This window comes from Bos indicus, chromosome 5 (assembly GCF_029378745.1).
Source record: "Bos indicus isolate NIAB-ARS_2022 breed Sahiwal x Tharparkar chromosome 5, NIAB-ARS_B.indTharparkar_mat_pri_1.0, whole genome shotgun sequence".
NCBI classification, from domain to species: Eukaryota; Metazoa; Chordata; class Mammalia; order Artiodactyla; family Bovidae; genus Bos; species Bos indicus.
In genome coordinates, this window is record NC_091764.1 from 18,019,917 (window position 1) to 18,038,496 (window position 18,580).

An 18,580-nucleotide genomic window follows, 5' to 3' on the forward strand; every position below is an offset into this window, starting at 1 on the left:
ACCCTCTGAATGCAACTGTATAGCTCAAAAACCTTTAATGGCTTCTAACTGTTGAGCATAAGATATGCCTTTAAGGCCCTGGACAGCTTATTCCAACATCTGTTTCTTCTACAACCTGCTATAAACTTTCTGCACTTGTCTCCTCAAATGTAAAGAATATGCATATTTTCTATCCCCAGTTTTTATTTACGGTAACTTTCAACTCTAGAGGGCTTCCCTTGTGGCTCAGCTGGTAAAGAATCCACCTGCAATGCAGGAGACCTGGGTTCAATCCCTGGGTTGGGAAGATCCCCTGGAGAAGGGAAAGGCTACCCACTCCAGTATTCTGGCCTGAAGAATCCCGTGGACTGTACAGTCCATAGGGTTGCAAAAAGTCAGACAGGACGGAGCGACTTTCACTTTCACTTTCAGCTCTAGAGGGCTTCCCAGATGGCACTAACGATAAAGAACCTGCCTGCCAATGCAGGAGGCGTAAAAGATGTGGGTCGGGAAGATCCCCTGGAGGAGGTCAGGACAACCCACTCCAGTGTTCTTGCCTGGAGAATCCCATGCACAGAGGAGCCTGGAAGGCTACAGTCCATAGGATTACAAAAGGAGCCTGGCAGGCTACAGTCCATAGGGTTACAAAGAGTCAGACATGACTAAAGTGACTTAGCACGCATGCACGCTAGCGCTAGAAGCTCGTAAACACTTTACCATTGCCTCCACTTACCAAAAACTACTCAACAAGTCTTTGACCTTTATAAGGTATGAGAGTGAGCATTGTTGAGTTGTGTCTGACTCTTTGCGACCCCATGGACCGTATAGCCCACGGGATTCTCCAGGCCAGAATACTGGAGTGGGTAGACGTTCCCTTTCCAGGGGATCTTCCCAACCCAGGGATCAAACCCAGGTCTTCTGCATTACAGGCAGATTCTTTACCTGCTGAGCCACAGCAAAGCTCTTAAAAATCAGTTCAGTTCAGTTGCTCAGTTGTGTCCGACTCTTTGTGACCCCATGAATCACAGCATGCCAGGCCTCCCTGTCCATCACCAACTCCTGGAGTTTACCCAAACTCATGTCCATCGAGTCGGTGATGCCATCCAGCCATCTCATCTTCTGTCGTTCCCTTCTCCTCCTGCCCCCAATTCTTCCCAGCATCTAAAAGGTATTCTCACATCTAAATCTCTTCCTCTCCTAACAAATGTGTACAGTGGTTGGCTACTCTAACAAATTATAACATAATTAAAATAAAACAGGCTTCCCTGATAGCTCAGTTGATAAAGAATCTGCCTGCAATGCAGGAGACCCCAGTCCCATTCCTGGGTTGGGAAGATCCTCTGGAAAAGGGATAGGCTATCCACTCCAGTATTCTCGGGCTTCCCTCGTGGCTCAGCTGGTAAAAAAAACTGCCTACCATGTGGGAGACCTGGGTTCAATCCCTGGGTTGGGAAGATTCCCTGGAGAAGGGAAAGGCTACCCATTCTACTATTCTGGCCTGGAGAATTCCATAGACTATCTAGTCCATGGGGTCACAAAGAGTCGGACTGGACGGAGCAACTTTCACTCACTAACGTAAGACATCCATATGCCTTTTAAAACACAACTATTCTGTTTCCCCTACACAGTCTTTTAGGAACTTTAGCTGTCATTTAGATTTTACAAAGTGCTTTAGAGATTAACTTATCTAAGAAGAGATTCTTAAGCTTTCTCTAAAAGTTAAAGCTATTATTAAAGTACTACATACAAACCTTCATTAGTGATTGAGTAATTCTAAAAAGGTGTATCATATTTTCTTGACTTTCACTTTTTAGCTCATTTACTTCCACCTAAGAGAAAAGCAACAATTTCATATTTTATAATTCTTAAACAAAATATAAGAATTCTTTCAGTTGTACCATTCAGCGATTTCAGGGACAATTTAATCATAGTTGTATGTATGTAGCTATGCTTTATTTATCAATTAAGTACCTTGGATAAGGAAATTAATAAATTATCTGCCAATTCTTCTTGACGAGGCAGCTCATCTGGGTCAACCTTTCTTATTTCTTTCCAGTTTATATTAGGCGGCATCTTGAATTCTTTCACTGTGCTTTACCTTCTATAACAAAACAAGTGGGTATTAGCATTTACAAGGTAAGTAGCATTACTGTTTTTACAGTAATTTAAAGTTGTTACAGATCAGATTATTACAACTCTCTACGGAGTTTGCAAAAAGTTATTGCTTCTTAATTGTGTAACAGATATGTCGATTAAATAGCCTGTATGAAAAGTACAACAGTTGCAAAAAATCATCAGATATTTTATCGGTCAAATAACTTACGAAGGCTTCCACGCTTAAACTTCCACGCTTAATCTAAGTCAGAACTAAGATTCTGAGTCCCGCTCCTCCACGCCCCCTTACCACCTCGAACACCTAATGGTGCCAAGCGCGGGGGTGCTTGAAAGGCTGAAATTGAGCCCTGATTCTGAGAAACAAGAGCTAGAATTTTTTTAAAAAGTGAGGAAATTTACGATTGAAACGAGTGCAGTTGGGCCTGGGAAATCAGGGCTGCAGAAAAAGGAAAGCAAACCGATTGCGGACAGGCGGCTAAGGAATGGGGAAACTAAGCTGTTGTCTATCTGGGCCCCGAAGGTTAAAGAACCTGCGTGGGAAGAGACTATCGGTTTGCGCTCACCAGGACCCACCTACCTACACCAAACCTGGCAACCAGCGGCGGCCGTTCAGCTACCATACCCACTCGGCCCGGCCCAGCTGCCAAACCTGACCGCTCTCCAGCGCCGTTCCTATCGGACACTGGATCCAGCCAACTGGTCCGGAGCGAGTAATAGCGACGGCGGCTGCTAGGCGACACCATTCCCCACCCCGCCGAGGCCGCAACAAGAGCCCGGATGCTAGCGATGCCTACATTTCACGACCGTGGGTGATGCTTTACGTTCAGATTCCCCCGCGAGTTCCCTGCACTGTGTGTTATGGACGAAGTGAAGGCGTGAGGTGAGGACTCCAAATCCCAAAATGCAGTTCTGCTTGGAGGCCGGGACTTTTAGGACGATGAAGTCTCTGAGAAGTGGAGGTAGGCTGTTCCCGGCGTGCAGTGCGGGAGGCTGCGGCGGTACCGGGGTGCGGGGGAACCGCCCGGAGGCGGGAGGCGCTGCGGCCGAGGCGTGTCTGCGCTGGTGACCTGAAAGAGGCCGAACATGCCTGTGCCTTCGGTGGCGTCGCTCGACGGACCGCTTTTCCCGAGGTTTCTCTAAGTCAACCCCGCGTGGAACTGCTCCCAGGTGAGGTCGGGCTATTGGTTGGTGGCTGGGGAGGAGTTGACGGGAGCGGTCCCGGGTGAGAGAAGCTCCTGCCTTTGGGGCTGAGGGGCCCAGCCAGAGTCTGAAGAGGTGGGAAGACGCCGCCCTCTCCTTGGGCGTTCGCTGGCGACGCCCTGGGTGGTGCCCTCTGTAAGAAGGCAGAACTTTTAGCTTCTTTGATTTCATAGTCTGTCCCTGTACGGTGGAGTGGGGGCCGCGAGCTTGGCAGGGGGCGAGTGAGAATTTGGGAAGAGGACACCGCATCCTCCGACCTCGTACGCCTTACCTGTAGCCCCATTATCTTCGCGGGTTGACGAACTTGAAGGTTGAGCGAAGGTTCCAGAGAGGAGAGGTTAGAACTTGCCCAGGCCACTGCTAGGGGGTAGAAAGATAAGGCACCTCTGTACTCAGCAGCCCTGTTGCTGTCACTCGCTTGGTGACCAAGGGTGGCTTTCCCTGACAACTGCCTTCTTAAACGCTTGCAGCTTTTCTTTGTGCAAGTTTTGCCCATCGGGCTGCTCTCAACCATTCTGGAATGTGATACAACGCTAGGAAAACTTTCTTAAGCTGTAGACTTGAAATCTGAATACATTTTCAACTGTTTGGACCAGTGCATCCATCTTTGTAAAATTTTAAACACTTTCTTTTCATTTGCTAACTATAATTGATACCGAAGTTTACTTTTGAAAATAATTTCTTTCCAAACCATTCAGTAGAAAATAAAAAACATAATTTTGTGATCCATTTAGAGACGTTCATCGGATTTGTAGTAGTGATCATTTTGTCTAGTCCTTCCCTGGAAGATGGTATGCCAAACATTAACCCTTTTTTGACTATGCCGTATGTCCCCATAAATTATCTTGTAAATGAAGGTTTGTACCTGTTGACAGATCTGTTCTTTCTGTCAGTTTGCTTTTTTTAGATCCCACATATAAAGGAGATCACAGTTGTTTTTCTTTCTCTCTCTGACATTTCAGTTAGCATAATGCCATCATGTTCCATCCATGTTGTCATGATGTCATAAATGGTAAGATTTCTTTTTGTGTGTGTCTGAGTAATATTGCATTGTGTGTCCATACTATTCATACATGTCCTTTATCCTTTCATCCATGCATTTATACTTAGGTTGTTTCCATGGGTTGGCTATTGTAAGTAGCACTGAATGAATATCTCTTCAAAAGAGTGATTTAGTTTTCTTCAAATATATACCCAGAAGTGGAACTGCTGGATAGTATGGTAGTTCTGTTTTTAAGTTTTTGAGAAACCTGTATCATTGTTTTCTATGATGGTTTCATCAGTTTGCATTCCCACCAGCATACACAGGTGTTCCCTTTTCTCTACATTTTTGCCACCAATACTTATCTCCTGTCTTTTTGATGATAGTCATTCTTACCAGGTGTGAAGTAATTGATACTCTGATTGTAGTTTTGATTTGCATTTCCCTGACTTTGCGTGATTATGAGCACCTTTTCATATACCTGTTGGCCATTATATGTCTTTGGAAGAAGTTCCTGTGCCGTTTTTGAATCAGGTTTTGTTTTTTTGTGATTGAGTTGTATGAGTTTTTATTTTGAATATTAACCTGTTTTCATATCTATTTTTGCAAATATATTCTCCCGTTCCATGGATTTCCTTTGTTATGTGAAAATGTTTTAATTTGACATAGGACCATTTATTTATTTTTGTTTTGTTTTTGTTGTGCTTTGGTTCCAAATCCAAAAAGTCATTTCCGGGACCAATGTCGGGGAGCTTACCCCGTATTTCTACTGGAAGGATTATGGTTGTCGGTTGTATGTTCAATTCTTTAATCCATTTTGAGTTGATTTTTGTGAGTGACGTAAAACAGGGGTTAGTTTCATTCTTTTGCTTGTGGTTCTGTTTTCTCAAAACCATTTATTAAAGAGACTATTCTTTCCCCATTGTATATTCTTGATTCTTTTGTCTATTTCTGGCCTCCTGAGTCTGTTCTATTAATCCGTGTGTGTGTGTGTGTGTGTGTTTTTTTTCATGCTAGTTGCAAACTGTTTTGATTACCATAGCGTATTCATTATTTCATTTAATCTTCATAATAACTCAGTGAAATAGCTGCTTATATTGTTCTCATTTTCCAACTAAGTTAAGAAACCTAGGCTTGGAGAGTTTAAGAACTCTGCTCAGACTTGAGTAGTATGATTGCACACGAATCTTTCTGGTTAAAGGATATGTTTATAACTGATACATGGCTTTCTCTTGCGTGCTGGATACCAATACTTGTAATGTGCTTATTCCTCTGTCTTGCTGTCCATATTAAAATATGTATTCTGATTACATAACTTTGTTTACTCAAGAATTTGAATTAAATATTCTTCATATTCAGTGTTTTCAATTCATAATTTAGCAGGGGGAGGCAGAGAGGAAAGCTAGTGTTTCTGGAGCACATATGTCATTTACTGTGCTTAAAACTACATACTTGCTTTTGTAGTAATAATCTGTTATTTTTGCTGCATCACCTTATTTTTGTTCTTGTTTTTTCATTCATTGTGACTGTTATTTTCTATTTATTATTTTTGTTCTTGTCTGTTTTAGTCTTTTCTACCTTTACCTCTCCTCACTTTCTTATTCACATTTAGGGTACCTGGCCTAATAGTAAGTTTTATTCTCATTTTTCAAAACTGAATGAGTATAGGTTCAGAGAACCTAAGTAATTTTGTAATACTTACTGAAACTAAAGTTATAACCCACATCTCAATTGCAGTACTGATTAAATGCAAAATCTCACTTAAATTTTATAACTTTGTTATTGTTGTTCAGTCTCTTAAGTCATGTCTGACTCTTTGTGACCCCATGAACTACAGCATGCCTGGCTTCTCTGTCCTTCGCTATCTCCCAGAGTTTGCTCAAACTCATGTCCATTGAGTTGATGATGCCATCCAACCATCTCATCCTCTGTCACTTCCTTCTCCTCCCGCCCTCAATCTTTCCCATCATCAGGGTCTTTTCCAGCAAGTCAGCTCTTCACATCAGGTGGCCAAAGTATTGGAGCTTCACCTTTGGCATCAATCTTCCCATGAATAATCAGCGTTGGTTTCCTTTAGGATTGACTGATTTGATCTCCTTTCTGTCGAAGGGACTCTCAAAGAGTCTTCTTCAGCACCACAATTAGAAAGCATCAAATCTTCGATCCTCAGTCTTCTTTCTGGTCCAGCTCTCACATCTGTACATGACTACTGGAAAGATCATAGCTTTGACTCTTCGGACCTTTCTAGGCAAAGTGATGTCTCTACTCTTTAATACACATTACTTATTCTAACAGTATTTTAGGGCTTATTCACTCTGCTAGACACTGGGGGTGCAGTAGGAAATGGCTTAACTAAGGTCTAGGCTCTAATGCACTGTAGTATGTTTGTACTTAACTGTGGAGAAAGAAATTTAACTCAGGTTCTAGTTCAGTCACTTCCTGTGTATAATTTTGAGGAAAATCCCTAAAACCCACTGTTATTCTTCGTGTAGTTTTCTAAATCACTCAATTTTCACCAAGAGAAGGAATTTATCTGACAGTTTTGTAAATGTCTTTACTATAGGAGCACTTGCCTAAATCTGCCTTCTTTCATCTCTTTGGTTTTATGAGCAGTTTTATCTTCCCAGAATCATTTCACAAGAAAGGCTTGCCTTTTATAATTGATACTTCTGTTCTCTGTACCAACCAACCTGCATTCTAGATGTAATTTCCATCCCTTTTATGCTACCTTATCAAGAAAAGGAATAGTAACTTACTGTTCCAGTGTCTAACATAAAGCATGGTGTTGAAAAATTTAGTCTCTACTGTGTACAGAAAATGTTTTGTTTTGCCTTGCACTCATGGAGAGGAATCAGTGTGCAGCAAGCAAACACTTGTCTTCTTTCAACATGAGGAGACTGGAAAGATTAGTAGGAGTCAGTGTGAATACAGACCATGCAAGCCAAAGTTTTACTTTTGAAGAAGATATAATCATGAAATTACTGAGCTGAGAAGACGTTCCTCTCCAGGCTAAATACTCCCAGATTTTATATAAGTATTTCATAAAATAGTCCTATAGATTTCTTTTTTCCATGATTGTATTGTCGGGATATGGAAGAGTGAGCACTCACTACAATTTTGAAGGAATTACATTGTTTTCTGTGTTCGTAATGTGTTTATGAGTGGTCAGTTGCATTTGGATTCTTTGCATATAGTGACATTGCATTTGGTAAGCCAGTCAATCTTTCCATCCACTCACACTGTGCATCTGTGTGAATATGCTTTTGTGCCTAGGAAAAGAACTGGAAGTTCCCTTTGGTCTGTTTGTGCTGCCAACAGAATACCGTAGATTTGGTGGTTTATAAGCAGTAGGAATTGCTCACAATTCTGAAGACTGAGAAATCCAAAATCAAGGCATAGCAGATTCAGTATCTAGTGAGGATCTGGTTCATAGCAGGCATCTTTTCACAGTGTCCTCACATGGCAGAAGGGGCACTGGATCTCTCAAATCCATTAATAGGATTAATGCCCTTATAATAATATGAAGCTCCACCCTCATAACCTGATCACCTCCCCAAGGCCCCCTCCTCCAAATAACATCAGGCATTAGGATTTAACATGAATTTATGGGTGGGGGAGACACACAAACATCCAGTCTATAGCATTCAACAGGGATGTGTTACATTGTTACAGTAAAGTGAATCTCGCTGCCCTCTCTCTGTGTCCTTATGTAACCCTCTCCCTTTGCCCTAACCTCTTCCCTTGCAGGTGACTCTTTTGGACAAAACCCAAGATGGCTCCAGAACTGAACTCAGGATATATATGAGAAGTAGCTCTCCTCCCTTTCTCTCATAATATGCTTCCTTAGAGAATCTTCAAAAATTCTATTGTCTTGACCCTTTATAACCTCTCCCACATTGTTTCTGGGTTTACCTTGCTTGATTGATAGTAAAAAAAAATGCAGTATGCAAGAACTTGAAAAGTGCATGTGCATTGGGACTTACCATCTGGCTTTCCTGACAGTACCATTTAAAGTTCAGGTTAACCTATTGAAGAATATGACTACAAGAAGTAGAAAGGACTAACTGCTCTTAGCTACATTTAAAGCTTGATTTGCCTAATTTAAAGCTGCATTTGTAATTTTAGTGTTTTCATTTTTATTCAGGGACTTCAGATGCCTGACTTAACAAGCAAAACTTTCTCAAAATTTAAACAACTTCTATAAAGCTAGAAAACTATACTTAAAACTATGGCAACTGCCTTGGTCTTACAAAAATTTCAATATTTGTAAACTTGGCTATAAATTCTTATACTTTTCAACTAAAAGTCTTAAATCCAGAAATTGCATGGTCGATAATTTAATATTATGGATAGGGAGGCCTGGCGTGCTGCAATTCATGGGGTTGCAAAGAGTCGGACACGAGTAAGCGACTGAACTGAATTGACTGACTGATGTTATATATTTTACATAATATTGTATTTTAACTTACAGTTTTGAAGCTAGTATATCAGAGTTTCTAGTATATATGTTAAATACTCTTCAACATTATAAGTACTCTAAAAATCAAAAACATATTATTCCCGTATATAATTTCAAAGTATTAAAACCATCAGTTTAATTTGCTTATTTTTTCTGTTAGTTTTAAACTTTCTTTATGTGAAAACATATAGCCAGGCAGCAGTTTGTCACCCCAAGTATTACCTGGTCAGCGACCTGAGAGGTTTCTGACCCCATACACAAGACTTGATTTTCACTACCTGATGGTGAATGTCTTGAGTTGTTTTGTTTTTCTGAATTAGAGACACACATGATTTTAAAGTAAAATCATTCTTCACTCTATGTTTAAACGCATCAAGTATTCTATGAATTATATCTTCTTGAGAATGTCATTCTATAGCCTGCTGACCTATTCTATTGTTGCCTGGGTATTACTGCTTGGAACGTCTGTAGTTTGGGTATTTCCTTTGTTACTCTCTTGTGCTTGATTCCCTGTCTCTTGATTTCCCTGTCTTTGTGTTTCTTACTCCCTCATGTTATTGGAGTAAGTCTTCTATTAGTTTCCTGAGAGGAGAATTGTTGGAGGTACGTTTTTGAGATCTTGAATGTTTTACAGTATTTTATTCTGCTTTCCTACTTGGGAAATTACACTTTATTAAAATAAAATTTTAATTTGGAAATGATTACCCAGCAGAAATTTGAAGCATTATTTCCTTTTTGTTTTCTGGATTTTTTTCTCTGGCTGCTAGTATTGTTGGTGAAAAAAAGGGTTTTAATTGGATTCTGACCTTCGGTATGGAACCTGCCTCATTTCTTTCTGAAGGTTTTAGTACCCTCTCTTTTTGTACAGGATTCTGGGTTCAAATGGTAGAAGATAGCTTGAGGGTCTAAAAGCATGTACTTTTAACTTAACCCTCATTTTCGATAAGCTGTGTCCTTTCTATTGTCTCCAGTAGCAGACACTCTGTTTTACCTGCTCCAGAGAAAAATTCTCCAGTCTTCTGCCTTGATTTAGGAGAGAAAGTTACTTGACTGTATGCAGTGAGAGAGGAGTCTAAACTTTAACAAATCCATCTGTTCCTCACCCTACTTCTTGAGTTCCTTTGCACCAGTTTTTGAGATTGGTGCTGTAAGGGGTGCAGAAAATTTTCCAGTTTTTCCCCCTTCAGTTAAGGATTCACTTTCCTGAGCTTTGTTGAGTCATTTAGGAATCCTTTTGCCTTTTTAGCTTCCAAAATGTTCTGAGATCTCCTCTCCAGTTGTCTTTATCCTTGTGAATGTATAGCCTTCCTTTTCTAAGAAGTAACAACTGTTATTTTAGTATGATTGAGAAGGAACTAAGCAGATCTCTCTACTCTTTAAATAAGCAGTATCAACTCTGTCATGATAATAGGTATATGCAAGTCCATACCATTTAGATATGCTAAATTGCTTCTGGATTCAAGATAAGCCCTTCAATAATTTTTCTATACATCTTCAAAAGGTACAGCTAATTACCTTTCTGATGTGCTGGTTTCAATTTAGCATGTCTTTAAAAAGTGTCAGTCAGTCAGTTCAGTCCCTCGGTTGTGTCCAACTCTTTGCGAGCCCATGGACTGCAGCACTCCAGGCCTCGCTACCAATCACCAACTCCTGGAGTTTACTCAAACTCATGTCCATTGAGTCGGTGATGCCATCCAACCATCTCATCCTCAGTCGTCCCCTTCTCCTCTCACCTTCAATCTTCCTCAGCATCAGGGTCTTTTCCAATGAGTCAATTCTTTGCATCAGGTGGCCAAACTATTGGAGTTTCAGCTTCAACATCAGTCCTTCCGATCAATATTCAGGACTGATTTCCTTTAGGATGGACTGGTTGGATCTCCTTGAAGTCCAAGGGACTCTTCAAGAGTCTTCTCCAACACCACAGTTCAAAAGCACCAATTCTTTGGCACTCAAATTTCTTTATAGTCCAACTCTCACATCCATACATGACTACTGGAAAAACCATAGCTTTGATTAGACAGACCTTTGTTGGCAAGGTAATGTCTCTACTTTTTAATAAACTGTCTAGGTTGGTCATAGTTTCCTTCCAAGGAGTAAGCGTCTTTTAATTTCATGGCTGCAGTCACCATCTGCAGTGATTTTCAGTTCAGTTCAGTTCAGTTTCTCAGTTGTGTCCGATTCTTTGCCACCCCATGAATCACAGCACGCCAGGCCTCCCTGTCCATCACCATCTCCCAGGGTTCACTCAAACTCAACATCCATCGAGTTGGTGATGCCATCCAGCCATCTCAGTGATTTTGGAACCCCCCAAAATAAAAGTCTGTCACAGTTTCCATTGTTTCCCCATCTATTTCCCATGAAGTGATGGGACCAAATGCCATGATCTTCGTTTTCTGAGCTTTGAGTTTTAAGCCGACTTTTTCACTCTCGTCTTTCGCTTTCATCAAGAGGCTCTTTAGTTCTTCTTCGGTTTCTGCCCTAAGTGTGGTATTATCTGCATATCTGAAGTTGTTGATGCTTCTCTTGGCAATCTTGATTCCAGCTTGTGCTTCATCCAGCCCAGCATTTCTCATGATGTACTCTGCATATAAGTTAAATAAGCAGGGTGACAATATACAGCCTTAATGTACTCCTTTCCTGATTTGGAACCAGTCTGTTGTTCCATGTCCAGTTCTAACTGTTGCTTCGTGACCTGCATACAGATTTCTCAAGAGGCCGGTCAGGTGATCTGGTATTCCCATCTCTTAATGAAGTTTTCACAGTTTGTTGTGGTCCATACAGTCAAAAGGCTTTGGCATAGTCAATAAAGCAGAAGTAGATGTTTTTCTGGAACTCTCTTGCTTTTTTGATGATCCAGAGGATGTTGGCAATTTGATCTCTGGTTTCTCTGCCTTTTCTAAATACAGCTTGAACATCTGGAAGTTCACAGTTCACATAGTTTTGAAGCCTGGCTTGGAGAATTTTGAACATTACTAGCGTGTGAGATGAGTGCAATTGTGCAGTAGTTGGAGCATTCTTTGGCATTGCCTTTCTTTGGGATTGGAATGAAAACTGACCTTTTCCAGTCCTGTGGCCACTGTTGAGTTTTCCAAATTTGCTGGCATATTGCGTGCAGCACTTAAAAAGTTTAATGTTTTCTAAATTGTTCTTAACTCTAAAATAATTTAATACCTTCTCATAGGCTCTGTGTATGCATTTTTATACAAATCTTACATCTGATTGGAAGTCTCTTGTTCTTCTCTGATCTTTCCAGAACTCCTACAGATTTATCTCAGGTTCCAGATCTTCTGGCTCTGTGAATGATACATTAATTTTCTGTTCCTACTGTAACACATGCCACAATGTGGTAGCTTAAAATAACAGATTCATTATTTTACAGGTCTGTAAGTCAGAAATCCTCAACAGGGCTGTAGTCCTTTGAGGAACTCTAATGAATAATGTGTTTCTTTGCCTGTTCCAGCTTCTGCCTGTACTTGTGGCCCCCAGCTAACCATCATATCACTCTGACCTCTGCTTTTTTTTTTTTGACTCCTGTGTCCCTCATTGACTTGTGAGGCTTCTTTTCATTGAATTGGCCCACCTAGATGGTCCAGGATAATATCCTCATCTCAAAATCCTAAATTTAGTCGCACCTGTGAAGTCTATTTTGCTGTAAGGTAACCAGTCCATTCTAAAGGAGATCAGCCCTGGGTGTTCTTTGGAAGGAATGATGCTAAAGCTGAAACTCCAGTACTTTGGCCACCTCATGCGAAGAGTTGACTCCTTGGAAAAGACTCTGATGCTGGGAGGGATTGGGGGCAGGAGGAAAAGGGGACGACAGAGGATGAGATGGCTGGATGGCATCACCGACTCGATGGATGTGAGTTTGAGTGGACTCCAGGAGTTGGTGATGGACAGGGAGGCCTGGCGTTCTGCGATTCATGGGGTTGCAAAGAGTTGGACATGACTGAGTGACTGAACTGAACTGAACATATTCACAGGTTAAGATGGTTTACATATTTGGGGAGGGTTCCCTCCACAAGTGATAAACTAAAGTTATGCTAATGACACTACTCAAGCTAGAAAAGTAAATCATCAGCATCCTTATTTTTATAATAGGGTTGTTTCTTCAGTAACCTCCACTTCATATAGTTCTTTCTCCTCTATAAATATTGTTTCACTGGATTCTTTTTAAAGCAATAACTTAAATTATGCATTGTCATGTATGAATGAAGGCCAGTCTGTAGATTAAAGGCTTTTGTTACATTGGGAAAAAGGAAAACAGTGGTTTATATCTGGATCATAAACTGCTTCTATACCCCAGGAGCCAACCAGATAACATAAATCCATCGAATAACTCAACCTCAGTGAAAGATAAAGGAACTGTAGTAAACTGGCTAGTATACAGTGAGCTTAAAGGCATTCAGACAGACATTTTAAAAAGACTTGATCAATCTGAGCAAGGCTTCAGGCTACAATTTTGGACTCTTGATGTAAGTAATAGTTGATCTTCAGATTCATAAGGTACTAAAACGTGAGATTTATCTACATTTTAGAAAACCCATGATCAGTGTCTTTTTAAGTATGTATTTGTTTTCCCACAAGGATTCATTTAGATCCTGCTGGGACATATCATACCAGGTTTTCTTCAGTTATCTTTGTTTCCCAGGTAACCTGACCTGTGACAGCTGAAGAAGTTAGCTGTCTAGTTAGCTAAAGAACATGAACGTGAAGTCGTTCAGTCATGTCCAACTCTTTGTGACCCCATGGAATGTAGACTACCAGGCTCCTCCCTCCATGGGATTCTCCAGGCAAGAGTACTGGACTGGGTTGCCATTTCCTTATCCAGGGGATTTTCCCGACTCAGGGATCAAACCCAGGTCTCCCACATTCCAGGCAGAGTCTTTAACTTCTGAGCCACCAGGGAAGGTTAAAGTTAGCTAAAGAGATAGGCTTAAAGATTGATTAATGTGATAAAGAACTGTAATAGAGGTATGAAAACACACATGAAAGAGAGTGAGTGAGTGAAGTTCTCAGTCCTGTCCGACTCGTTGCAGCTGCATGGACTGTAGCCTACCAGGCTCCTCCATCCAAGGAATTTTCCAGGCGAGAGTACTAGAGTGGGTTGCCATTTCCTTCTACCTTTGGAATATGGAGAGGTGGTCTACTAATGCTTCTTAGGTGGATGGTTTTAGAACAGAGTTTTAAAGAATTAATTCTCTGTGAGAGTTAACATTCTGTCTTTATTTTACTTATTGTCCTTCTATTAAAACTGTTCAGTTCAGTTGCTCAGTCGTGTCCGTCTCTATGCAACCCCATGAATCGCAGCACTCCAGGCCTCCCTGTCCATCACCAACTCCCAGAGTTCACTCAGACTCAGGTCCATCGAGTTGGTAATGCCATCCAGCCATATCATCCTCCGTCTTCCCCTTCTCCTCCTGCCCCCAATCCCTCCCAGCATCAGAGTCTTTTCCAATGAGTCAACTCTTCGCATGAGTTTCATGAGTTTCAGCTTTAGCATCATTCCTTCCAAAGAAATCCCAGGGCTGATCTCCTTCAGAATGGACTGGTTGGATCTCCTTGCAGTCCAAGGGACTCTCGAGTCTTCTCCAATACCACAGTTCAAAAACATCAACTCTTTGGTGCTCAGCTTTCTTCACAGTCCAACTCTCACATCCATACATGACCACTGGAAAAACCATAGCCTTGACTAGACGGACCTTTGTTGGCAAAGTAATGTCTCTGCTTTTGAATATGCTATCTAGGTTGGTCATAACTTTCCTTCCAAGGAGTAAGCGTCTTTTAATTTCATGGCTGCACTTATTAAAAAAAAAATGTTTATTTCATTTTGGGCTTCCCTTGTGCCTCAGAGGATAAAGCATCTGCCTGCAATGCAGACCTGAGTTTGATCCCTGGGTCAGGAAGATCCCCCTGGAGAAGAAAGTGGCAACCCACTGTAGTACTCTTGCCTGGAAAATTCTATGTATGGAGGAGCCTGGTAGGCTCCAGTCCATTGGATTGCAAAGAGTTGCACAGGACTGAGCAACTTCACTATTTCATTGTATCTTCATGTTCTTTTCCCCAGATCCTGTCCACAAGTGCTTATGGAAAAGATGGCTGATATTAACCTCAAAGAAGTAACCTTAATAGTTGGTGTGGTTGCTGTTTGCTATTGGAACAGCCTGTTTTGTGGTTTTGTTTTTGATGATGTTTCAGCAATACTGGATAATAAAGACCTGCATCCATCTACACCTTTAAAAACTTTATTTCAGAATGATTTCTGGGGGACCCCTATGTCTGAAGTAAGTATGAATTACTTATATGTATCTCAGATTTTAAAATGTTTTAGTAGTTTAGTTTTTTCTCAGATATTTCATATAAGACATGAATATTTGTAATAAATTAGATAGGAAGTGGAAAACGTGATTTTTTTTTTAAAGTAGTACCTGATACTTTCCTTGATTGTGTACCTTGGCTTAAATGTTTTAAAACTAATATATGTGTGTAAAAACCAAATGTATTAGGAGAACAATAAGGGCTGCTGCTGCTGCTCAGTCGATTCAGTCGTGTCCGACTCTGTGCAATTCCATAGACGGCAGCCCACCAGTCTTCTCCATCACTGGGATTCTCCAGGCAAGAACACTGGAGTGGGTTGCCGTTTCCTCCTCCAATGCATGAAAGTGAAAAGTGAAAGTGAAGTTGCTCAGTCGTGTCCGATTCTTCGCGACCCCATGGACTGCAGCCTACCAGGCTCCTCCGCTCATGGGATTTTCCAGGCAAGAGTACTGGAGTGGGGTGCCATTGCCTTCTCTGACAATAAGGGCAATACATAACTATTTCTTGCTAACTGACTTCATTTCTTTTTTCTTTTTTATGACTCAAGCAAAGGAGATAACTGTTTGTGGTATATTTAACCATTAAAAGGACTTCCCTAGTGGCTCAGTTGGTAAAAAATCCGCCTGCAATGTGGCATACCTGGGATCGATCCTTCAGTTGGGAGGATCCTCTGGAGGAGGGCATGGCAACCCACTCCAATATTCTTGCCTGGAGAATCCCCATGGACAGAGGAGCACAGAGGGCTACAGTCCATGGGGTTGCAAAGGGTCAGACACAACTGAGCAACTAAGCATTAACCATTTAAAAATTATATAGCTTCATTACAGATTGAGTAAAAATGCAAAGTACACATATTAACTATTTTTCTGCAGAAAAAAATGATTTATTAAAAATTTTAATTTGTGCCATATCTCATATCTAATAATTATTTTGATTTTATACTGAGAACCCAAAAGTTTAGGTTGTTTTTATGAAGGTATTTTTCCTGTGCTAGTAACTTTATTTTGAAGGTCAGTGTTAAACTATTAAGGACCAAACACCTGTCAGCTTAGGATCATATAGACTAGATTCTAATTTTAGTTGTATGATATAAAAGCTGTGTGAAGTAGGTGGGCACACAGCTTTTAGGTAATGAGGTATTTTCCAGATCTATAAAAGAATAAACTCTGAGGATTCATTAATTGTCTGTAATATGTAGCACATAGTTGTTGAAACATAGCATGTAACACTCTTTTTGTCATTTGTCATTCATGGCCCCTTTCCAAGTTCTCCAAACTTGGAAACTTCTCAAGAAGGGGTATGGAATCTTTCATTCTTTTAGTCACAAACAAGTATTTTTTTTTCTTACTAGAGAAGCAGGTTATTTATTTTCCTGCAGCCTTTCTGTTCTCACCCAATTCTAACCTTTAGAAGAAATGTCTTTTGATAACAAGGGAAAAATATGGTCCTGTTGTGATATTACTTTCTTGATAAATACTACATTATTTTCTAGATAATTCATTCCCCTGTACGCATACCCTCTGTCCCCAAATTATGCTAATATGTACTGTGGTTTTAATCATGATATTAGATTTTGACCTTAAAGGTGCTTTCTGGTATAAGTGATCTCAGTTCAGTACATTGCCTTAAAAACATTTCTGTATGTTTGAGGTGAAACCTGAAGGATGTACAGGAATTAGGCAAGAAAGAGAAAAACATTCGACGTAGGTAGCACTCATGTTGTATGTAGTCAGTACAGACGGAGATATTAGAGTGCTATTAATTTCAAAATAAGAAATGTTTGGTTCTTGTGCTTCCCAGTGTTCCCTGTTGGGGATGAGCAGGCTTAAGTCTATAGATATAAAACAGAGTTATAGCGAAATACGGTAGATGTAGGAGAGCAAGGAATGTGAGTGTGGATGCCTTATATAAAATTACAAAAAAATGACTAGGATAATATTTTGTATCTTTTTAACTTGTGTGTTTTATTCTTAATCTGCTTTGATTTTGTCTTAGAGTAAAAATATTTCTTGTTAAATGTAACTTTTAGTTTATAAAGAAATTCAGTACCTAACATAAAATTTTATCTGCTACAAGTAGAGACCACAATAGCAAAGGTGCCTATTCTTTAAGAAAGTTTTTCTCTTATATCACTCCCTGTGTGGTACTTAGGAATTTTTGGTTTAATATATTCAGGTTTATACATTATGGAGGTGTTTTTTCATGAGACATCTAGGCAACCTTTTTGAGTCATTGTTATTTAAATGGCACTGGGCGATCATTCTATTCTTATGTTTCCTTTAGAAAATCTAGCCAGCAGTTACATGAATGTTTTTTGGTAATAGTTTGGGAAACAGGCTTTGGAGGGAAATCCTGTACTACAATTTGATTAATGCCACCATTATCCTATTTTCTTAATCTGGGTATTGAATTAATAGTCAAATGTTTTTCTTCTATTCTTTGATTACTTTATATCAGTGTGTGTATATATATGTGTGCGTGTGTGTGTGTGTATGGCATCACCAACTCAATAGACATGAGTCTGAGCAAGCTCCAGAAGTAGGTAATGGGCAGGGAAGCCTGGCATGCTGTGCAGTCCATGGAGTTGCAGAGTCAGACACAACTGAGCAACTGAACTGAACTCAACTATATATCAAAGAGGAAATTGCCTTGTTTTTGGACAAAGAAAGTAGGAAAACACACACACACACACACAAAAACCCACGTAAAGCTATGTCTTATATTTATGTTATTCTTGAGACTTTTATTATTTTATTGTTATTTCTCAGCCAAATGTAGATTCTTTAGTAGTAAAAGCAGTGATTAGTTTATGTATCCAGAAGAACCAGGATACTTTAATAATCAATGATTGTTTTTTTCCTTATAGGAGAGAAGCCACAAGTCTTACCGTCCCTTAACAGTATTGACATTTCGCTTAAATTATCTGTTCAGTGAACTAACACCAATGTCATATCATCTCCTAAATATGATTTTTCATGCTGTGGTTAGTGTGATATTTCTTAAAGTCTGCAGACTTTTTCTGAATAACCAGAGTAGTATGATTGCCTCTTTACTTTTTGCAGTGCACCCAATACACACAGAAGCAGTAAGTAAAATTTATTTTTTGCATTATTCCTACACATGACTATGATGGTATATGTTTTTAAGGAAAAAAAATTAACCATGACTTCAAGTGTTTAAAGACTCCTTAATTTGGTACAGTGTCTTACCTTCCTAGTACACAAGATATAGCTTTCCTAGTGTGTAAAATTTTTCAGTTTAAAACAATTTTTGAAACATAAACATTTAATGTGTAATTATTCAACTTTAGCAATGTAAAATATAAATGAATACAGTTCTTTTCTTTGCTAATTTTTTTTGTGAATAAAGATTTTAAGTATTTGTCAACTTGGCTTTGTGTTTCAAAGGACAGAAAATAATAAGAGAAACTTATGTAAGGCATGAAAATGTATCAGAATACATGCAAATATAAGCAGACATCCTAACAAATGATGTTCAGTAATTTCATATTATTTATTACCATGAGTTTA

General features: G+C 39.8%; 2 protein-coding genes across 9 annotated transcripts in view; one reads left to right on the forward strand and one right to left on the reverse strand.

The window, feature by feature from the left end:
* Positions 1–3,021, reverse strand: part of CEP290 (centrosomal protein 290) — a 96,233-nt gene extending 93,212 nt beyond the window's left edge. For 4 of the 8 annotated variants that reach the window (XR_011566520.1, XM_070788906.1, XM_070788902.1 and 1 more), the window contains exons 1-3: positions 2,672–2,870; positions 1,951–2,080; positions 1,731–1,808 (exon numbers count right to left, since the gene is read on the reverse strand). Coding sequence is in view for 7 of the 8 variants with exons in the window: in XM_070788906.1 (XP_070645007.1) it covers positions 1,731–1,808; positions 1,951–2,052 (180 nt within the window). In the remaining variant the exon portion in view is untranslated. The other 4 variants (XM_070788904.1, XM_070788903.1, XM_019960321.2 and 1 more) reach the window with 4 other exon arrangements.
* Positions 3,022–3,101: 80 nt separating this feature from the next.
* Positions 3,102–18,580, forward strand: part of TMTC3 (transmembrane O-mannosyltransferase targeting cadherins 3) — a 51,949-nt gene continuing 36,470 nt past the window's right edge. Inside the window, exons 1-3 of the mRNA XM_070788908.1 lie at positions 3,102–3,261; positions 14,800–15,016; positions 17,917–18,135. Of these exons, the coding sequence (XP_070645009.1) occupies positions 14,819–15,016; positions 17,917–18,135 (417 nt within the window). The 5' untranslated portion in view covers positions 3,102–3,261; positions 14,800–14,818. The remainder of the gene's footprint in view (positions 3,262–14,799; positions 15,017–17,916; positions 18,136–18,580) is intronic.